The sequence below is a fragment of the Tetrao urogallus genome (genome assembly GCF_951394365.1).
Source record: "Tetrao urogallus genome assembly, chromosome: 1".
Taxonomy (NCBI): domain Eukaryota; kingdom Metazoa; phylum Chordata; class Aves; order Galliformes; family Phasianidae; genus Tetrao; species Tetrao urogallus.
The window spans coordinates 14009623-14027349 of NC_136813.1; the positions used below are offsets into that span (position 1 = coordinate 14009623).

A 17727-nucleotide genomic window follows, 5' to 3' on the forward strand; every position below is an offset into this window, starting at 1 on the left:
CAGTGCTTTTAAACTAAGGAGGTGAACAGAGTTGCCTGAGGTTGGTGCCTTTACTGAGTATCACAGGGATAATAGTGAAAGTGGTGTATTTTTGATTCAGTCTCCAGAAGAAGGGAATGTCTGAAGTACTTCACAGATACCAAGGTCTTTTGAGGTATCGAAAATTAAACAAAGAATACGTGCTATAACATCATAGTCTCCCTCATTTTGTTAACTGGATGTCACGTGTTCTGTTTTAGAATTCTAACCTGATTCATCAGAAGGTGACTCCTCCTGTGGAGCAACAAGGATCTCCAATCTTATCATTCATTGCTCTTGAACAATTTAGTGCTATTCGCCTTGTGCAAAGTGTCCATCAGTCACTTGCTTCTTTAAGTAAAGTCATTAGAGGTACCTCATTACTGAGTTCTGAAGTACAAAGGCTTGCAAGTGCTCTGATAAATCAGAAGGTAAGTACTCTTTCATAAGTTTATATTTAAAGCGATGAAAATGAAAACTCAGTGATATTCTGGTACATATATTTATGTCACTATTTATTCTAAGCTTTTTTTATTAACAGTTACTCTAAAATGGATCAGTGAGTTCCAGAGATTCTTAAACATTCTTTTGGGTGGTGATTATACTTAAGAGTTCAAAATGGATTCTCAGATGTGTCGTGGAGGTTCAATACTGTCTGAAGGCCCTGAGTAGAGCAGGTTATTTCTCTCCTTTAACAAATGGCTGTCTATGTTACAAACAGCTATTTTTAAGCAATCACGAGCAACTTCCAGTATTAAAACATAGCATTTTACATCTTGGAGTTTAAGCACATCTGTGCAGCTCTTATGGTTAACATATTGTTGCTAAATAAGTTATATGTTGTTTGGAGATAAGTAAATTCATTATCTGGAAACCTTCCAGATGGCCTTCGGTTTTCAGAATGCTTTTTTGATGTTTCTCTTAGAAAGAAAAAATTATCCGTTGAAAAAGCCTCTGGTTAGCTGTATGTATAAAGGTTGCATATATACGTGTGAGTTATCTATATAAATATTTAATTTACTAATATTTATGGTCTTTAATAACTAACAGAAACATGTTCTTTATAGAATGAAGCCCAGAAAAGTGTTGTTTCAACTGTTTGCAAAAGCTTCTGAGTATATTACATTTTCATTAAGCTTTTTCTTACAGACAAATCCGCTAAGATTAGAAGTTGTTTGATAGTATTTCCATTCCAAATACGAAATCATTCTATACAAGTCAAATATATTAGCCAGTAAAACATGTAAATCTGTCCCCATTCTCCATTTTTAGATTTTCATAAAGTTTTACTGCAGTCATAATCACAGTCTGCAGTCTGCAGCTATTCATTATGGATTACTGCCATACCACACCAGGCACGTACCTATCAGATTAACCTATCATATTGCCCTATATTCTTCATTTATGGGAAAAGTAACTGAAATTGATAGATCTGTTTTATCCATCAAAATGGACTTGTTTATAAACTAGTACAATTAGCGTCTGCAAATTGCCACACACTATCAGTAATAGCTTAATAATTGTATTCCAAAGATAGTCAAACATTCATGTGAAACTCAGTGCTTTTTTCCACCTGTAGCAATTTATCATTTGTCTTGATGATAATACGTAGATATTGAGACTCCCTCTACAATGCAAAGTAATTCCCAAATATTTGGTTTATCTGCATGTGTGGAACAACTCCCGCTTCAAATCGTGTTATGTTATTTATTAATCTGTCAAATTTCTAAATAAAATAAAAATTAGTTAGTCTTTTTAGATTAACAAAACAGCATTTGTGAGCAAAATAGCCATACAATTAGGATAAATGAGCATTTTTATGTAGCAGTCTCATTGTCTTTTTAAACACATTTTGACTGCATGGTTGAAAATGGTGCTAAAGTACAAGTCACAGTAAATGCAAAGGACACATATAATGTATAATGGTCATTTCTTAGTATTTATAGTTACATTTCTTCTCATTGAGCAAGTTTGGGTTCCTTGTGTGCTTGAGCTGCACCCTTAAATTGGAAGCAGCAGGAGCTATGAAGCCAGTCACTGTCACAAAAATGTACTTAACGATTCTGTGCATTTTTATCACTCCCAAGCATCAGTTCAGTGCTTCCTGATCTGTTGAATGAAGTATTTCTGGCATTTTTTATGCGTACTTAACCATTTACCTTGACACAGATCACTTTATTGGATTGTGACCATAAAGCAATCTTTTCAGCAGCTCTCCTGAGAGACTAATAGCAGTCTCTTGTAATCACAGCAGCTAGATCTCTGTATATTTGTCATCTGAAGTGATTTGCTTAATGCTTTTTCTCTACACTTATGTTTATTTTAATGTGGTTGTGAATTAGCTAATAAAAGAGTATTTAAAAAAAAAACTTTGAAAAGAACAAATTCTTTAGTTTTAAGATTACAGCATGTGAAGAAGCTGCTAGAATACAAAAAAAAAGTGAAAATAAATGTATGACTTCAGTTAGTCTGATTTCAACAATTGATTTCAATAGCTGATTTCAACAATTACTGTTGTTTATGCAAAATTGAAATGTTAATATGCCTTCATACTAACAATTAGCTAACATCTTTCTTTTTGACTTAGATTAATTTAGATTGATATATTATCAGTGTAAGTTGAATGCCTTCTAAATGACAGTGAAGTGAGCTGTCCATAAATGTGTATCTATTAAGAGCCTGCAAAAATTGAAGGATAATGTTTACTCTATTCAAAAAGTAACTAATTATGCAATAAAGCATGCAGCTTTATCTAAAGTATAAATATATAAACTGCTTTATAAACTTGTTCTATAGATAAACAGAATTTGTGTTCAAAGGTCCAAAAACTTTTTTATCTATAAAGTAGACATGACAGATACTTTGAAAGATCACAGAATCACAGAATGGCGAGCGTTGGAAGGGACCTCAAGGATCATGAATCTCCAACCCCCCTGCCACATGCAGGGCCACCAATCTTCCCATTTAATGCTAGACCAGGCTGCCCAGGGCCAAAAGGATACCTTCTTATAAGAAGTCCTGTGATCAAATTATGAAAATCTGTTCAATGCATAGCAGTTAGATCAGGAACTTCAATGAAAGCCCACCTGCAAATGTTAAACAGTGTAAACTGAGATATTTAATACTAAACTTATGTAGTACTATGCAGTTTTTACCAGATGGTATTTTATGCCAATTCTTTTTTATTTTTTTTTTTGGAACTTACCGATGTTTCTTGATTGAATAGTAGAGGTTCGTGCAAGTTCTCCATCTTTGTGAGTCCCATAAAGAATTTACAAAACGAAGACCTTCCTATTAGTGGTTATATGCTTTCATTATTATATTACTTGTAGTGCTTTCTTTTGTAGAAATATTTTATTTCCAGATTATTTCACTTCATTCAGAGTACTAGATTAAAATGAAGTAGTTTTGAAATACTTTCTTTCAGTAAGTATCCTTTTATTTCAGTGTCCCCTCACATGGCAAAGCAAGTGGGAAGGTCCAGAAGATCCTTTACAATATATTAGAAGTCTTGTAGCTCGAGCACTTGCCATACAGGTAATTTTAAAGAGTCATTTTAACTCAGTATTTTGGTGTTCAGTGACACAGTATATCATATGTATTGCATTATAGTAGTTAGAATTTGTATGATGAAGCTTGTTAAAATGAAAACAGCAGACAAAGCAATTTGAAGTCTGTAACTTCATAATTCAGTTAAAAATACTGAGTAAAGTTGTTATGTACTTTACAATGGCCTTAGATTCCAATCAGTAGTGTCCTTGTGATGAACTGTGGAGGATAAAAAGATACTCAGATTTTTCTAAGTAAAGGCATAACCTTCAATCTGGTGGAGAGACATGTACAAAAGAGTAAGAGAACCAATTTCATAGAGATAATGTAGAAGCTAAAATACTAGTCTTCAAATACAGAAAATGTCTGCCTCCTCCAGTTTTACAAGGGGATAATTTAGAGGATGCATAGTCTGACAGCAGTTTTGTCAATCAAGAAAGAAGAGAAAGTTCAGGAGTTAGAATACAGAAGTTGGAAGGACCTTCAAAGATTGAGTGCAACTGCCTGACCACTTCAGAGTTAACCAAAAGTTAAGGCACATTAGTAAGAACATTATCAAAATGCTTCTTGAACACTGACAAACATGGACATCAGTCATCTGTTCTAGGAAGCCAGTTCTGGCCACCCTAACAATATAGGAACACTTCCTACTGCCCAGTCTGACATCCCATGACTCAGCTCTGTGTTGTTCCCATCCTGCCATTGGTTCTGGGAACGGAATGCAGCACCTCTCTCTGCTTCTCCTCCTTGGGCTGCTGCAGAGCATTGAGGTTGCCTCTTGGCCTCATCCAAACTGGACAGCTCAGGTGACATCTACCTGTCCTCGCAGAACATGCCCTCCAGCCTTTTTACCAGCTTTGTTGCCTTCCAATGGATGTTTTCAAATATCTTAATATTTTTAGATTGTGTGCCTAGAACTGCACACAGAAGCAATGAGGTCACACAAACACTAAATATAGCAGGAGTCACATCTTTTGACTGCCTGGCTATGCTGTGCTTAATGCTCCCCAGAATGCAATTTGCTGCCAGGGCACCCTGTGAGTCATACTGAGCTGCTGTCGCCAGTGCCAATCCCTTACTGCTGAGCTGCTTTACAGACACTGTGGATACTTATCTCCCAGTAGGTATTTGTGTCTGGCATTGCACTGTCCCAGGTGCAGTACCCAGCATTATCTTTGTTGAGCTTCATGCCACTGTTGACTGCCCACCTAGATCTCTCTGCTCCTGTCCGTCTAGATCTCTCTATTCCCTGCAGAGTTGGCAGCATCTCCCTGCTTAGCATTGCCAGTAAGCTTGCTGAGGCTGTGTTCCATTCCTGCACCCAGACACTGTAAAAGTGCTGAAGTGCACTGTCTCTAGAATTACACGTTGGGGACTGGTGCTTGTGACTTCCAGCCAGGTATAGCCCCATTCACTGCAATCCATTGAGCTCTGCTATTCAACCAGTTCATGACCCAGTGTCATGTAAACTTGTTCAGTTGGACAGTTTGTGCAAAAGGAATGCCATGAGGAAGGACAGCATCAAAGACCTTCCTAAAATCCAGGAAGATTACATCCATTACCTTCCCTTTATCTACCAGGAAGGTGACCTTACCGTAGGAGATGAAATTACTTTTCCTTGATGAAACCTTGTTGGCTGTTGTAGTAGAAATGTGAAGTCATGCCTTAAAATAGTGCTTGAGCACGTGGTAGGAAGGCAGGCCAACCCAGGGCAGTGAATGGAATGGGTAGAGCCAGGATCCACCCCTTCCCTGACCTTATTTAAAGGTTACAGTGGAGATGAGTGTATCTCCTGGAGAATCCTGCATACCTGAGGCCTTCTGAAGGGAAGCTTATTTCTGTGCCTATGGCTGTTGTGTTTGAGCAAATCCTCACTCGCTGAAGCCTGGTACCTTGATACTCTGTCTTGGTTATGCTTTCCATTGTATTGCATTACAATAGCTTTATATTTAAACACTTTTCAGTGTGCCCCAGGACAATCTTCTCCTTAACATCTTCAGAGACTGAGTTTATGCTAACAAGGTCTTCTCTTATGCCCTTTCTGCAAGTGGGTGTAACTCACAAGCTTGCAGTCAGTGGGGACCTCCCCAGACTTCCACAGCCTCTGGTAAATTGTTGAGAGGTGTCCAGATATAAAGTCTGCTCATTCCTTCAGCATTCTGAGGTGAATCCCATCAGGCACTGTGGATTTAGGAGCAATGAGCTGATACAGCTGGTCCCTTACAATTTCAGCATCCAGACATTTACATTTAGGTAGAAATATCTTTAGTTAAAGTACTTGAATTGACAGGAGAGTTATATTGACAGAGAGATAGAAGTGATGTATTTATCTGCCCACTATAAATTAATATTGAAGGACACAAGTGTAGTGTTTTGAATTTATGTAGAAAGTTTTTTCAGAAGTGACCAGTCTTCTGTTGGCTCCAGACATGAAACAAAGATTATTTGTTTTTGACAGTCTTGTCTGGTGGTATATGACACATATTTCTGTGAACATTAGTGTTGATTTATATTCAGAAAGAAGATTTGAGGAGGAACATGATTTCTAGTCATAAACTTTTCTAGAGAAACTACCCAATGGAAGTTTCTGAAGTATTCATAAGATTTTTGTTATGCAAATCATTTATTTTGGTTAGTGCTTAATTTTACTTAATTGTCTACTGCAGAAATGGCTCAAACTATGAACAAACAAGTCTGAAAATGTATAGTAGCAAGTGATAATGCATATTCAGGTGTTATTTGGTCATATTATTAGAGTTGGGCTTTGTTCCCTGTGTCTTTTGACATTATTATAGTCATTAATAAAAAGCATAACTTATGGTTTTCTCCTACCGTGTGTCAGCTTTGCTTATAATCTTCAAGAGTAACAGTTGGTGACTTCTATCTATTACTTGGTTGTAAGAATTTCCTTACTTCTGTGTTTTCTTAAAATAAGAATTTAAGATTAGAGTACAGGCTTCCTTTTGGAGTACACCTTCCATACAAAGTGGAAATAGTGTTAACAGATGAAATTACTGCTAAGTAACAGTAATATATGGTTTTTAACCAAGCAAATTCAGAAAACTTTCCAGAATTTCCATATATTACTCCAGCTAACTATTGACAAATGTGCTGCATTATATCACCATGATAGAAATCTTCCGTTTTCATTGTTCAGACTGTTGACAGTGTTATGCATTTGATTTATGATTGAATTGTTTACAACGTAGAAAAAATTTTACTGTCCAAGAGGGACAGCTTATTAAAGCAGACCTCTGCAATAGATATTTAACTGTGTTCTTAGGTTGTAACTTATGTTGGGTTTTTTGTTGTTAGCAAAAACAGAAATCAGTCACAGATGATCAGATAATGATTATTACTTTTGATTATTATTATATTGATTATTATTATTTTGATGTAAATTTATGATGTGAAATATATAATACTATTTTGTTTAAAGAAATTCTTGATCAGGCTGTTCTGCTTCTCAAGCTTCTGCTCAAATCTCAAATGAAGCACGTTTTCTGTTTTTACTGTAATATGAATTTTACCGGAAAACATGGATTCTATCTTATTATGCACTTAAGTTAAATCATCTTTTTTCCTTAAGTGTGATTCCAATTTATCTTATGCATGTTACACAAAGATTTTGATTCACCTTAATCATTTTTTAATTAGCTTTCATTTTCCTCTGACTTTTCATTATTATTTTATAAATACATTTTATAATTCATTGAATATGTCTGTGGTTTCTCAGGGATTTAATAAAGGCAAATAGATATTCTCATCATCTGAAAATTATCTTCAAACTTATATTGCAGTGAAGGCCCTATTTTTTTTAATTGGTTTAGTTTTATATGAACTCCATTGTGTTTTCCATCATTAATTGTACCTCCCTCTGCTTCTGTCACTGTAAGATAATGACTCCTACCTTCACCATTAGGGAAACTTTGGTTCTGTGTACTTGAAGAGGAAAAAAAAAAAATACATTGAAACTTGAAAGAGGTAAAGAAAGGTTGCTTCTACTAAGGATGCAGTAGACCTGTACTTAGGCTGTTAATTAAAGGCTGCTTTGTCAAAGTATTTACTGCCAGTGCAGAAAATAAAAGCAACTTCTTTGTGACTGGAATCGAATGGTGTTGTATTAAGATTTGGGACACTGTATGGAGAGGCTTCCTTGAAAGCCTTACTTTGTTTAAAAAAAGAAAAAGATTAAAGTGAACATCCTGGAGGCTTTTCTGAAACTCCAACTGATACAGAGATTTCCAGTGGAAGATATTTTGAAATCATTATTTGGTGTATTTGTTATTATTGGATCCATTACTGTCTTCCAAATCTTACAAAAACAGGAACCTAATATTTACTAAACAGCTAAAATAGGATTATAATGTGTACTGTACTGTATCTTTCAACTTATCAGTTGGTCTTTGTGTAGATATTACAGCTGTAAGCTAAAATGTATGGAATCAGTGTCTTCAGCTATCAGCATTTTTTGACTGCATTGTAGTGCCTTACCTATCTGTCTTTTCTGAGGTGATTTGTTATCTCAGACATTTCTATAGCACAGTTTTGCACTGTTCACAGTGGTGTACTGGTCTGATAATGTATTTGTTTATTGTGTATACTAGTCTTGCATTTCAGTTCTGGATGCCTTAGATTTTATGTGACCTACTGAAAAATGTGAGGGAGAGAAAAAAGTGGGCCTGTTTGAACAGCTGTTGTCATAACAGCAAAGCAAAAGTAAAAGAAGGGAAAGCAAGGAAACACTGCTTCAAAATGAAAAGCTATGGCTGAACAGCAATTCATTGCACATGAATAGTATTTCTCTTAATACTTTGATTGTGAGGAGAGACCATGTCTTTAAAAAGGTAACTGAGCTGGAACCCTAGCATGTGGTTCTGGATGTTTCAAAGGATAGCAGAATCCTTTAAACATTCACTTAAGAAAACATAATCCAGTGGACTGAAGGGTGTAGTGGATTCCTTCCCTCCTGAGTCCCCTGAGATTATAGGCTGGTGTTTGTCCCCATTTTCCACGTCCTGCAAAGCTGAGGCTGAATTCCAGAATAAGCAGCAAACATGTTCCACACAGACACAGCCAGACATGCAACCTGACAGAGAGAAGTACCTTCACAGGCAGCTACATGAACGCTGGCAGCACGAATAGCCCTATTGTGTTTCTTTGGTTTTTAGTGCTCAAGGAAAACACCCTCCATGATTCTCTGATTTTTGATCTCTCCACTGGTCTGGTTTCCAATCCCTCAGTCTGCAACAGGCAGCCCAGACCTCTGGCTGATATGGCACAAGGTTTGTGAGAGGATTCCCTCTCCCCACTCTCCCCAGACAGGGAACACATGTGAACAGAAAATAAGTAAAACAGAACTTAAAGGACAGGAAAGACTCTGCTGATGCCATTCTTGTTCATCCCTGATCCACTCTGAATCATCCCTTTTCCCAATCTTTGGTACTACCCCTAAATATCTTGCTATATATTCAACCACTCTGGCACTCCATGGAAAGCTTTGTACCCCTTAGAGTTTGCATAGCTTTTCAGTTTCTTTTGATAGATTGCCGTAGTGGATTTTGGAGCATGAGCAGTATCTTGATGGTATGTCTCATGTGATCTTAGGAGTAGCTGATTTGGATGGATTATGTTGGCTGCATTCCCCACTTTACTGTTGCTCTTCCCATCACTCTATTTTAATATGTATTTGTCCAGGTATGTGTATAATGCAGAATACTTCAGATTTAGTATTTTAATTAAACACAAGGGTTCCTAAAAATATTGTTCTAAATCTATTATTTTAAATCAAAGTTCAAAATGCTGTAGAGAATCCATTTTATTCTGAAGAATTCTGTCAAGAATATCAAAACAAAAATACAACTACAGACTACTATGATCTAAGAACCTGAGCATTAATTAGTTATCACAGCTTCCATCTCATTGCGGTATGATTTCACTTTGTACAGAATTTATCAGCCAGGATTCATTCTTTAAATAACTTTTTTTTATCTAAGTGATATCTGCTTTGGAAAAGTAGGGAACAGGGGCACAATAAAAATTTAGATCTTTTCTTTCCCTCCTGGAAAAGGCAAATTTGAAGATATAATAGATTTATTGTTGTATCCTATCCCCCTTTAATCAATTATTCAGTTAGATTAAGTAGTGGCTGTATAGAATAGTAGTAACTTGTAAAGATACACTGTCCAAAGAGGAGTTCTGAAGGCTATGTTGTAAAATAAAAATATCAGACTATTACAGGTCAGTGAGAGTTGTCCACTGAAATATGGTCTGTTTTCCAAGGAAGCTAAAGCAGAAAGTGAACCTTTTTTATGTTCAGAGAGTTGATGTCCTCTTGTGACTTAGCAGGACACTGTGTTCATGTGTAGGGGCCTGAGGTGGAAGGATTCCTTATTCTTTAAGTTGTTGTTCCTTTTTCCTTTTTCCTTTTTTTTTCCTTTAAGCACTAGTTGAAAGCTTTACATTCAAAAAATATTGAAATCATTATTCTTTGAATGAAATAAGTCTTACTTCCACACTGAGTCTGCAAGCTGTGCATTTTTAAATGGAAGTAATGTGAGTGTACAGGGATTATCCCTCATTTGGGAAAATAATTTGTTTTACGTGTGGGGAAAACAGGTTTTGAAATGCAGCATTGGGAAAGGAAAGTTATCTTTACCTGCATTCGGTTTGGTTTCATTGTGAATTATTGAAGCTCAATTCCAATGAAATTTAGATCCTCTGCTAAGGGAGGCATCCACAGGTTATGGGTTTTTCTAAAAACTTCAGCCTTATATCTTTTGAAATGTAATTTGTTTCAACAGAATTCAACTCTGTTGATTACATTCTCAATTCTAAGCATGTTTTATGAGTGTAGGTATTTTTTTCATTATTAAACACTATCTTGTAAGCAGAAGTTTGAACAGCATCCTTCATCATACCGCTGAAGAGCTGATGATCTATATGATTGTAGAAAATTGATAGCAGAAGGCAGTCACTCATAAAAAGACTTTTATAGTTCATAAAAAAGAAACGAGTTGTTACTGTGCATATTCTAAAAAATTAAAATGATCATTTTTCTGAATCTCAGTTCAATTTGTTGATTTGTGGGGGGTTTTTTGGGCAGATTTGTTTATTTTTTAATGTATGGATGCAAGTTACTCTTCATACTCCGTAACTGAGTGGAAACTGGGTCATGTGTTTAATGTGTGTATGATTTAATGCTGTAGTTTTACACTTTATTAAATCTAATAAAATAAACATCATTCGCTGATCTTTCTCCTTAAGATCCAAGATGCATTTTCAGAATGTGGAGAGAAAGATGAACGCACACAGTGCTAAATGTAAATGAACTGTATGTATTCAATTTTTTTAAATTTATGATGTTGATTGCCTCATTTTAAATAACTCATTTTTCATTCTTTCTTTATCATGGACAAAACTGTGATGCAAAAGATAAAAAATGTAAAATGGGGTAAAATGGATAGTCTAGTCTGAATTTTTAATTTAAGAACTTTATATATTTTTTCAAATGTCAGATCTGTTCTAATGAATATATACTGTGTTTGTACCACTGTATTGTAGTATCTCTCTCATAAATGTTAAATATTTAATGTCTAGTTATGCACCCTGAAAGTTTGAGATTTTGCTACATTTCTTTGCGGCACTAAGATCAGCCAAGAGAGAACATACACATGCTGAAAAAAACCACTGAATTGAAAGGAAAAAAAGAAATGGTGGTAAGAGTGGTCAGACACCAGACAAATGTGTGCTCCTTAGGAAAGTCTGTGAGATGTTTTCCCTAGGTTATTCCATCTGTCTGTCCAGGATACTTGTGAGAACAGGCTTGAATGTGGCATCATGCCATAAAATCACCAAGGTTGGAAAAGACCTCTGGGATCATCCTGTCCAACTATCCACTTAACACAGATATTTCCCTGCTAAGCTATGTCCCTTTGAGCAACATCCCAATGCTTCTTGGACACTCCCAGGTCTGTTTCTTCTACACAGTCTTCTAGCCACAGTGCTCCAAGCCTGCAGCATTGCTTGGGATTGTGGCCAAAGTGCAGGACCCGGCACTCGGTCTTGTTGAGCTTCATCTCAGTTGGCCTCAGCCCAGCCTGTCCAGATCCCTCTGTAGAGCCTTCCTACCCTCAGGCAGATCAACATTTCCTCCCATCTTGGTGTCATCTGTAAACTTACTGAGGGTGCACTCAATGCCCTCATCCAGATCATCAATAAAGATGCTGAACAGGACAGGCCTCAATACCAACCCCTAGGGAACATCACTCATGATGGGTCGCCAGCTGGGTTTAACTCCATTCACCACCACTCTCACTCTGGGCCCAGCCATCCAGTTAGTTCTTTAACCAGTAAAGTGTGTACCTGTTTAGGCCATGGGCTGCCAGATTCCCCAAGGAGAATACTGGGGAGGCAGTGTCAAAGGCTGCTCTTTCACTGCATTCTCTTAGTGAGGTCTTTGTTGCACTTTGCTAACATGGGAAAAAAAATCTTACTCTGTGTGTAGGAAAGTGTTAACATCTCAGTAAGGACTTGAAAGTATCTTCCTTTCTGTGGGCCATCTTCATCCAGTCCATGCTAAGACTAACAGATACTTTCATCATCCCTGGACTCCAGTAATGTCCAACTTAAAAAGACTAAGAACAAGGTAGAAGCATGCCAAGGGGCTTGGCCCATAAATGAGGCAGTGTCTGAACAAGATCTCTTGTTCAGCCTGCAGACTTGATGATGAGCTGTTTTCTCAGAACATCAGCAAAAAAAATCAGTTTCGGGCTTTAACAAAAGTTTTGTATGCTATAGGAAGCTCTACTTGAGTTGTCTTTAGTCTGAATGCTGTGTAGAAACAAACATTTATTCATAGCCATTTATTACACCAATTTAAAATAAATAAATAAATTCTGTGTCTACACAAAGTTATTCCTGGTTGAACAAACATTTTGATAGTCGGAGCAGTTGTAGCGCTCTCTCAGTGCTGTGTAAGTAGTATTAGCATGAGTCAACATGGTGTGTCCCTGGATTCTGTGTGCCAGGACAGGACCAGGCAGTCATGTAGTTGCTTGGTTCTAGTGTAGCTGCATCAGCTGGAGTTTGTTCTGTGATTTCTTTCTTCCTTGTAGAAAAGTAGAGTTCTTCGTTTTTTGGCTGTCATGTTTTTTTGGGATATGTATCCGGTACAGTTAAGCAAGTCTGATTAGATTGCTCTAGTATGTTTGATAAACTTTGCATACGTACATGAGAGTTAGGATGAGGATTGATAGTTGCTGATAGATGAGAGTTCTGTTAAGCAGGCATGGTTGAGAGATTTTCTTTGAATTTTGGCAGTCTCAAGAGAGGATGTTAGCAGAAAACTGCTAAACAGCTAAAAAACCCAAACCTAGGTTTTGACTGATGACTGCAGCACAAGCGGTCATTATCTCTGAAGAGGAACAAGGAGTGTGAGGGATATGTTTGACTGAAAATCTGTATCTCGTGGGATGTTCACCAGAGAAAATGAACCATAGTAAAGGAAGCAGTTCCATGTCGGCTCCCTTTACCACAATACAACATTCAAGGTGGTACAGTGGAACACACAGCAGTAAACTGTTTCATCATTAATTGTGCCTGGAATACTGAGTATTCTTTACCTTGTTCAGCCTTGCTAGCTTCATCGCAACTGCATTCCTGCTCCAGAGGTCCACAATGGAATTGACAAACTCACTTTGTCCAAGGATTTGGGTCAGCACTCTCGTCTGTTACCCGTAAATAAATATTATACACCATTATTTTCTGTGCCTGGCGACTTCTTATCAGTGGAAGTTGGAAGTAGGACCATAATCTGTGTTCAGTGATTGTCAAGAAAATAACTGAAAGTAGATATTTTTGAGATATGTTAATCAGCAGCTTGTTAGAATTTTGTTACGGCTCTTATGTAGTCATCGTTGTGATATTCTTATTAAATGTAGGAACCAGCAACTCAGAAAAGTTCAGTTACTGTTTTGATGAAAATGAATTAATGCAGTAACCAGAATGAAATCAGATTTGTTAATGCTTCCCTCAGCTGTGCCTTCGTGCACAACCGCTTCTGGCACATTGTTAACTAGCAAGTTGATGCTAATGGACTCAGAATTTGTATGCTCTAACAACATGCCATTGCATTAACATTCAGACTCCCCAAACAAATACAGAACTTCTGAGGCATATCGAACTGAAATGAAGAAATAGTATTATATTTAAAGCACTAAGCAGCAGTTTTTGTTTGTATACTCTAAAATAACAGAACGAAATCCAAAATGAAAAATAAACTGCGACTCTAAACCTTTGCATTTACCATTTAAAAGATAGTATGTACCCATATCATACTATGTGAAATATGGCAGTATTCATGTTCATTTTATATAGAGTAACTGCAATAGCTCAAGAGTTTTCACAGGAAAAAATTGCCCAGAGGGAGCAATTTGCTTTATGCCAGTCACTCCTGAGTGACCACACTTTCCCGCCGTCTGCACTCAGTGCCATAATGAATACCTCTGTCATTTCCTTGCAGTGTAACACAGTTACTTAAGCTGATGTTTTCCACCAGGTACTGCAGAGTACCCTTGTGGTGGTCGACTGAATACTTCCTCTCCTATCAGTGTTTGTTACTCGCCATCATTTGCTGTCAGCCTTTTCTGTTCTTTTCTCTAGTAACTTCGAATGCCTCTGAAATTAGTGTAAAGACAGAACTGTACTACATATGTTTTCTGGCTATGCATATTCATATCATACTGGATACAATTTTATGCCTATACGCAAAAGTGAAACAATTTCTGTAGTGATTTAAATGATTTGTTATTTCAATAAAAGATTTCTTCTGGGATTGTAACAAGGGAAAAACATTATAGAAGAGAATATAATCAGGATGAATTAAAACCGGTGAAGGAAAAGTACTTGGTACATTGTAGAGGAGTTCTGTGATCAGCCTAAAATTGTATAAATGATAGCAGGAAAATCTGGCAGCCTCTTTATTCTTTCCACTGTTCGATATGAGGTGCTCAGTTTGCTTTGGGATTATAAAAGATAAAGAAAGCTTCTTCTTCAGAACGGAATAGATGCTTCATGGATGTTAAGATACATGAAAAAAAAAAATATTTAAACCATCTGAGACTATACTTTCAGATTTATTGTGGGAAAAAGATTGTTTCATTATACAAAGTAGAAACTCACCTTATTAAAGCATTGAAATATTCTGCTAGGAATTGCTGTACAAAGTTTTTTGGATATCGCTGATTAGGTACTTACAAGCATCTAATGCTATGTTAATCTACCAGGGACCGTTCAAATTTAAATTTATAACTTTAACTAAGCAGTAAATATTCTGTGAAACACTCTGGAAATATTAAGTAATAAGGGTTAAAAAAAATATATTAAAAACCTTTTTGTATATGTAAATGATTTTCAGGGTTAAAATCTTCAGACTGAGGATTCATTTAATTTTGTTTCACAGCTAAATGCTGTTTATCAATATTGCTGTGATTTCAACTTTCATATACATTTTCCCAGCAATCATTAACTGTCATAACTAACACAGGGAACTAAAGCTGTGCTGTTAATAATATGCTGGAAACTGTTCTTAGTGAATTTAGATCTTGGCTATTAGTTGTTTTGAAGATGTAAACCTCACTCTGTGTTGCAGCAAACACACCAAGGGCTGTGTGTAATGGTGGGAGTGAGGAGGTAGCTGGGAGAACACTGATCAGGCTGCTGACCTGACCCACAAGGGGATGATTAGCTAGATATTACACCATCTTAGTGCTTTTGGTAGTCCTGTCATTGTAATCCAGATGGCAAGTGACAAATGCATGGATTTTTTTGGCCTACCTGGAAAGAGAAAGGTTTCTAGTAAGCTAGTGGTGGAAGAAGTCACTTCAGACTGAAATGCTGCATGGCCATCTAAGATCAATAAGTCAAACAACTTTGCATCGTCTTGACAAATGAAGTCAATGTGTACTTTTATTGAAGTTAGGGTCGGAGTGGGAAATGAAGATTCACAGCTAATCTGTTGAAAGATTTCTCCTTTTCAAGAAACATCAGTCTTTCCACAGCTCAGCCTGAGGTTCCTCCGCTTCCAGACATGACCTTTCCTAGGCATCAAGGGCAGTGGTGGGGGAAGCACTAGTAACAAATGATCCATTTAGGAGTGTTGTCATTTGTTGAGACCGTAGCACTGACTAACATGCTGTCATGTGATGATATAGGATGGAAAGAATAACTTCATTTTTTACACTTCTATTTTAAAATATATTTTATTATCATTTTTTATTGTGTTTTGCACTGTTTGGGGCTCATATAGAGTCCATTTTCTTTGTAGTAGAAGCTGATACAGTGCTGTGTTTCAGATTTATGATGAAAACAATGATAACACACCGGTCCCTTAGTTGTTGCTGAGCAGTGATTACTCAGAGTCAAGGACTTTTTTCCTTCTCATGCTGCCCTGCCAGTGAGTAGATGGGATGGGAAAAGAGCTGGGACAGCTGGCCCACACTGACCATACCATATGATATTGTGCTCCTCAATAAAAGCTGGAGGAAAGAATGGTCATTGGAGTTACATTCATATATACAGTCAGAGTATACATTCATATATATTCAAATAACATTCAGAGTTGCAGTGTTTATTTTCTGAAGTAACTGTTAAGTGTGATGAGCCCTACTTTGCTAGAAATGACTGAACATCTGCCTACTGATGGGAAGTAGTGAATGAATGCCTTACTTTGCTCTGCCTGCATAGGCAGCTTTTGCTTTACCTGTTAAAATGCCTTTCTCTCACTCAGCCCACTACTTTTCTCACTTTTACCCTTCTGATTCTCTTTTCTGTCTCATTTGGAAGGGGGAGGGTGAGGGGCTATGTGAGGTTGCAGAAGTCATCCTGCAACGTTTAAATCTTCAGTATTTAAACATATAAAACCTAAACGTTTATTAAGCAGCGCAAATGAGTTATGTCTTCTGCTTTATTTAGACCAATACAAGTAGCAATTACAAACTTTGCTTTTGTGATCTAATGAAAGTTTTTGCTATTGTGTTTCCTAATGCAATTTAATTATATGAGCTTAGAATTAATATCACCCACACTGATCTTTTAATTGGATGGAACAGAAGCATCTATGTTCCTGACGGTGGTTCTCTTTAGCAATTACATTAAAAGTTTATTTGATGACAGCAGTAGAATGATTACATTAGCTGCAAGTTGAGATGTTTGTGTCTACTTGTATTATACAAAACAATTTACAAAATCTGCCCTAACCTGATTGCAGATTGCAAATATTGTTGTTATGCAAAGTCATTAAAAATTCAGGCAGACAAGGCACACAATAACTGTGTACATTTAGTTAATGAAAATGGGAAGTGAAAATCTTCTAACTAATTCATTATCATTTGGGTTGAGGGCTCATAGTCTGTGATGTGACAGACAAAAAAGGTCACTGATTCAGTTTTTGTGCATGGTGGAAGCATTATGGAGATGTATTTGACACGTTGATGAGGAAAACCGCCCCTCAACAGCAAAAAAAAACACGCAAAAAAAGAGATGTGATATTTACTTGTCTTGTGGATTTTTATTTTTCCTTTTTCACTCTGAGATGTTTCTATGAAATTAGATAATCAGCATGACAAAGAATACACTAATGTACTTTTAAAATGAAGTACTGATGCCTGGTGGGTGCTTTATGTGAGTGAACTAATATTTTAAAATAATACTCATCAAGCTGAAATGTAATGATTTGTACTTTGTACTGAAATGTAATGATTTGTACTTTGGTATTTTTTTAGGCCATCTTCTTTTTTGCATTCACACAGGAGTGGACAGATAACATGCCCTTAATGCAAATTCAGAGACACCTTGCATGTTCTTTCACATGAGAGACAGGCATGTAGTTCACCCTGACGAGCAGACAGTCATTAATGAATAGCGAGCTGTTGACATTCCTCCAACTTTCTGGATTTGCGAAATAATTTTAGATCTGTCTAAAATAAGAGTAGATCTTCAATGTCCCACTTGGTCTAAAAGAAGGCTTCAAAAAAGAGTGTAGCAACCATTGCTTCTTCAGTTTTGAAATTAATAGATTAGTACGAGACTTTTGGGAATACAGAGTGCATCCTGGATAAGTGATAGAAAAAAGTAGGAATTAGTTTTGCATGTTTCTTTACT

General features: G+C 36.7%; 1 protein-coding gene across 1 annotated transcript in view; it reads left to right on the forward strand.

Moving 5' to 3' along the window:
- The window catches only part of DYNC2H1 (dynein cytoplasmic 2 heavy chain 1), a gene marked incomplete at both ends in the record, with an annotated part of 141740 nt that overhangs the window by 110075 nt on the left and 13938 nt on the right, over positions 1-17727 (forward strand). Inside the window, 2 exons of the mRNA XM_079536134.1 lie at positions 240-449; positions 3466-3555. Coding sequence (XP_079392260.1) covers positions 240-449; positions 3466-3555 — 300 coding nt within the window. The remainder of the gene's footprint in view (positions 1-239; positions 450-3465; positions 3556-17727) is intronic.